Raw genomic sequence first — 5148 nt, 5'->3', positions numbered from 1 at the left:
GCTGCTCTCAACAGAGGGACCATCTCCCCTGCATACCCTTATCCTGACTTCAAAATACGCCTACTCAGCTCTAAGAGCAAAGAGCCCTTGATGTGGATGGGGAAAGGAAAATTGCCCGCTGAGTGCCACTGGGGCATGAATGTAGTTGAGTGGCTCAGGGATAGCCACTGTGCTCACCAACTGGTTATCCACTAGGTATGTGCATGGTTTTATCTGGCACAAAATGCCAGGTATTATAAACTCTTTCTGTAACCCATTTTCCTAGATATCTTCTGTGGGTTTTTACACAAGAGGACATCAATATTTCATATGTAATCATTGCACCTGAAGATTAGGTAACCTTTGATATCTATCGACCTTCCCCATCCCCAGGTGCAGGTTAAGGATTTTACATTAGTCTGCTCTCTTGCAGAAGCACAGCACAGCAAATGACTTGCTTTGCACCTGCCTGTGAGCTCTAAGAAAGGTTCACTATAGCTCACCTTCCTTTTGTTCGTTGTACAGCACTTCTCTTTCTGCCAGTGGTTCAGCTCCTGATGGAAGAGCAAAATTATATCAGAGAGGTCCCGGCAGCCCTAAAGCGCTTGGCCAAATATATGGTGCGTGGTTTCTACGGAGTAGAGTACTCCCTGGCCTTCGATATACTGATCCGCTACCCTTGTGTGAAAGAGGATGACTTGTTACAGTTGCTCAAGTATGAACGTAAACAACTGCGTACTATCCTCAACACGCTCAAGGCAGACAAGTTTGTGAAGCTGCGTATGCGAGTGGAAACAGGGCCTAACGGGAAGAGCACAAGGCACAATTACTATTACATCAATTACAAGGTGCTTGTGGATGTGGTAAAATACAAACTGGATCATGTACGCCGGAAGATAGAAGCGGATGAGCGGGATTCAACTACCAGGTCCTCTTTTAAATGTCCATCTTGCTCCAGCATTTACACAGACCTGGAAGTCAATCAGCTCTTTGATGTATTTACAGGTATGTTGCACATATTGCTTATTTGCTCTTATCTTAGAGAATAACGATAGCACAAAATTGGCTCATGTGCAAACTGCAATAAAAGCATGTTCGTTAGGTTATACTTCTTGTTTGCTGATGGACAAGGCCCTGGGACAGGCTGGAAGGTGGGGGTAAGAGAAAAAGCTGTCTCTGCAGAATAGGCTACACAAGAGGAAGAATAATCTTGAATATAAGAGCTGGGGTTGCAAATCAGATTTTGGGCCTCAGTTTTGCTAGGAACAAGATGCTTAACCTGGTTTAAGATTACTCATCCAACTCTTGTGAGTCCCACTTCCTCTTATGGAATGATAATACAGTACTCCTTTTACTCTGTTTTGGATTTGTTAAACTAATCCATTTGTGTGTTCAGTTCTTCTGATGGAAGAGTTGGACAAGAGGGATAAAGCTGTTTGCAGCCACCCACTGTAATAAGCATATTACAGCTGAGCAGCAGAGGAGAGGTGTTCCGCCACTCCTGTGCTGGGAGCGTGGAAGTTCAGGCTCCTCCCAGGGCAACATGACACATCCACAGCAGAAGTGGCATCAGAGCTCATGGGCTTCTCTTCTCTAAAATCAGAACAACTTAAATAAAGAGCACTCTTTCAAAATGAGTTAAAATGGCACCACATCACAATGCATTACTCTAAGAGCAGCGGCTTTGTTAACATCTAGGTCATGGTACCTGGAAAGGATGCCAGAGCCAGGAAGAATGAACTTTATATAACTAACTTGAAATCTCAAAGGTGAAGTCAGTGTACTGCCAGTTAGCTAAACTATCCCTTTGTTCTAAATGGGGAGGGACTTTGCCAAGTTACTGAAATGCAAGCATTGAGGCTGGTGATATAGTTTAATAGAATAAGCTTTTTTTTTTTTTTTTTTGGCTTAAGACATAAATACAGGTTTTTAGCATACGCTTTGACTCTAAATGAGTCTTTTCGAATTTTAGAACTGAACAACTAAAACCAGATGCTATTTATGCTTGCAAATGTCTTTTGTTTCTTACATTATGAACTAAGAAAAAGATGAGATCAGAGAAGAAAAAAAATCTTACTATCAGATGACACTCCATGTCTAGCCAACTTATTTTTCTCCCCAATATAAACATTTGTCTCTTGCATAGCAAGTGTGTGAATATCAGTCCTTCTTTAAAAAAACCCACACCCCCCCTTCCCCCCAAAAAACCCCAGAAAAATTGGCTTGCCTTTATAATGCAGGTTCTTTCAGTAAATGTTAACAAATGGATAAGTCTAGTGAAGTCAGAATATTTCGGTAGTTGTCTAGGCTGTGGCTTTCTTAACAAGGTACTGCTGATCTTTTGCATCCTATAAACATGAGAATTTCCTATTTCAATAATGTTGCAGAGACTTTCCGCTGCACTTACTGCAACACTGAAGTAGAGGAAGATGCCTCAGCACTTCCTAAGCACGATGCTCGAACCTTGCTAGCAAAATTCAATGAGCAGCTTGAACCTATCTTTTTGCTCCTGCGTGAGACTGAAGATATTGTTCTGCCATATGACTTGCTGGAGCCTCAGCCAACAGAGATACCAGAATTATCAGAAAGGTATAAACATAACCCTAGAACTTCTGATCAATACAAAACCCCTCAGCAACTTTCCTGTTGTAAAATCTTTGAAATACTGAATTTGCAGCCTACTTTCTACTCTTTCTGCTTTGTTCAGTATTGCTTAATGAAGAGACCTGTAATATCTAAGGCATTCTAAATTATTGTTATGCATTTATAGTTTCATTTTTGCTACTTTTTATTACTTTTAGAGACTTCTTGCTCAGCTAATGTTCATAGCCCTTTCTGTGAGAAAGTAATGGTTTTCTATCAGTGTGCTTCATCCAGAGCAGCACTACTGAAGAGAGCATGCAAAAATCAATGGTTCAGAATCCCTTGCTTCTGAGGTGAGGCAATTGGGAATGCATATTGTTTTAATGTAAAACACTTGTTAAAGCTAGTCCGCTGACAAAACATGCTTTGTCTTTTTTTTTGAATGGGAGCTGGGGGGTGGTTCTTGCCTGAATTTAACATGTCCAAAATGGGTGACATTTAATTCAGCTTTGATCAGAAGGGGAGTTCACGTGTGCTGGAATCCTGCAGCCAACCTGAAAAATGGGCCAACAGAAGTTCCTCTTTTGGCAATATGTACACCCAAAACTTAATTATTGATGTCCAAGACTCTGAGCCCAAGAAGAAAAGAGAAAAAGCAAATAAAGAACAACCTATCTGGATGTCACAGAGTACTGTGGAAGAAGCAACAACAGCCATTAACAATAGTGTTGGTAAGTTTTAAGGATTGGCAAATACTTATATTCAGCAGCCTTACTGTACTTAAATATAGCTTTCCTATTGAAATGTAGTGAGCTTGGTTTAGAATATAGAGTAATGCTTCAATTTTGCACTAGTGGCTATCAGAGCTTAGTTTCCAAAAAATAGTCTTTTGACTGATTTAAGTAGTGTTCCTAAAGCCAGAGATCAGATACCACAACCTGAAATTTTTGTCTCTTAACTGTGCAGTAACAGTAGTGGTAATCTTTAAAGTGGAAAGCTCTTGGAAATGTCCACACTTTCAAGAGAACTGTGAAGTGTGGATAAAAAAGATCCAGAGAAAAAAAAAATTATGTAGGGAGGCCTATGGTAACTGTAAACTATTGATACCTCTAACACTTAGTATTGTGTATTAGGAGTAAATGCGTCTGAAGAAAGTGTTAAAGAAACCGTCACTGATAATGCAATCATCGAGACTCTCTTGATCCACGAATCCAAGTCATCATCTAGCACAGACCAGGCTCCTGCTGTCACAAGAAAACTGCCTGAATCAGGCAGTGATACCAGTGAGTCTCAAGAAGATGCCAAGTACTCAAGAGCAGGGATGAAAGTGTCAGGCAGCAACTTTGAACAAGAGGAGGAACAGGAAACACAAGGTCCTGTTTTAATGGTAGCTGGTCAGCCTCATTCATATGGTGAAGTTAGTGAAAATCCAGAGCTTGTGTCTCTCATGACAAATGAAGAGAGAGAAGCTTATATAAAAGTAGGACAGGAAATGTTCCAGTTTGTCTTTGAATGAATACTGCGGTATGAATATGCAAACTTGTATAGAATGGGTGAAGGCTTCTGAAATAAGACAGTTTAATAGTTTAACTCATGTTCTTGAAAATTTACTAGTAAAGGGTTAAATTTTGTTTGAACTTCTTGCTGTTATGCAAGACAGTAATGCTGTAGTAAAGTAACTACAATTCATCAAAAGCAGCCCAAAGTTTTTTTTGGGTTTTCTGTTGTCTTAATGCTTAGATTTTGTGAAAGCTGTAATTAGTTTTGGAATGTAAATAATTTCAGGATAGAATGGGATCTGATTAAAATAAAGTTTCAAAAGCAATGTTGCAATCTATTGTAAGAAAACTATTATTCCACCTTCCTCCCAGAAGTAGCAGATACTTTCAAGAGAGAAAATGAGTCAAAAAGTCCAACGTGATTTGGTTTCCCTCCATACCAGTGTGGTCTGTTGTTTTGTTAGGTCATTCACTATGTAATAGTAACAAGATGGGTTTTCTACAGCAGCTTCCCTCTAAGGGAAGAGCTGTTACTAAACTGTGTTAGCTATAGAGGAGAAGCAGCTCTGGCCTCTTAACTTTCATCTTAAAAATAATTCTATCTGAATTCTTTGTACTCACTGCTCAATAGAACTGTCTCTGAAGTGATGAGCTGTGCAATGGATGCTGGACAGCAAACTGTAACATTCATTTTGGTTCAGGTTGTTGAGGAAGCAAGCAGTGTCTCCAGCAGAAGACTCTGCTTCCCATATCCCACCCCTGTCATCTTTTTAAGCATGATCTCTACTACCACTAAAAAACATACTGTGATTCTGTGAAGAAAAAGTAGACAAAGTATGACCAAAGAAATACCATTTCAGTGCATTGTTCATACACACCATTCCAGAGCAAGAATTCAGGAATGGTGCGTGCTCATGTGATTTCTTAAGCTTAATGATTTACCATATCAACTAGATTTGTCTCAAATATACACAAATCTTGTTCTACATTATGAAAATACATTCTTTCAGGTCTACTGAATGATTCTTACGCCAAGTTTGTGATAAAAAAAATTTAATTTTATTTCACTTTCCCAGGTTTGCCTTTG

At 39.5% G+C, this 5148-nt stretch overlaps 1 protein-coding gene across 1 annotated transcript; it reads left to right on the top strand.

Moving 5' to 3' along the window:
- Positions 1–536: 536 nt before the first annotated feature.
- LOC104466198 (general transcription factor IIE subunit 1-like) lies at positions 537–4078 on the top strand. The gene is made up of 4 exons (XM_010079543.1): positions 537–984; positions 2367–2568; positions 3070–3293; positions 3696–4078. Exons 1-4 carry the CDS (start codon positions 537–539, stop codon positions 4076–4078), a joined length of 1257 nt encoding a protein of 418 aa, XP_010077845.1.
- The last annotated feature ends 1070 nt before the right edge of the window (positions 4079–5148 follow it).

The sequence above is a fragment of the Pterocles gutturalis genome, unplaced genomic scaffold (genome assembly GCF_000699245.1).
Source record: "Pterocles gutturalis isolate BGI_N339 unplaced genomic scaffold, ASM69924v1 scaffold11164, whole genome shotgun sequence".
In the NCBI taxonomy this organism is placed as follows: Eukaryota; Metazoa; Chordata; class Aves; order Pterocliformes; family Pteroclidae; genus Pterocles; species Pterocles gutturalis.
Note: the sequence above shows the minus strand (reverse complement) of the source record. Positions and strands in the feature narration are given on the sequence as shown.

What these genes read in the sequence shown, in the direction of transcription:
- LOC104466198 (XM_010079543.1), top strand. Translation starts at nt 537, where the DNA reads ATGGAAGAGCAAAATTATATCAGAGAGGTCCCGGCAGCCCTAAAGCGC. An exon ending in GCTCTTTGATGTATTTACAG is followed by an intron (nt 985 to 2,366) that starts GTATGTTGCACA and finishes ATAATGTTGCAG; the next exon opens with AGACTTTCCGCTGCACTTAC. An exon ending in AGCCATTAACAATAGTGTTG is followed by an intron (nt 3,294 to 3,695) that starts GTAAGTTTTAAG and finishes ATTGTGTATTAG; the next exon opens with GAGTAAATGCGTCTGAAGAA.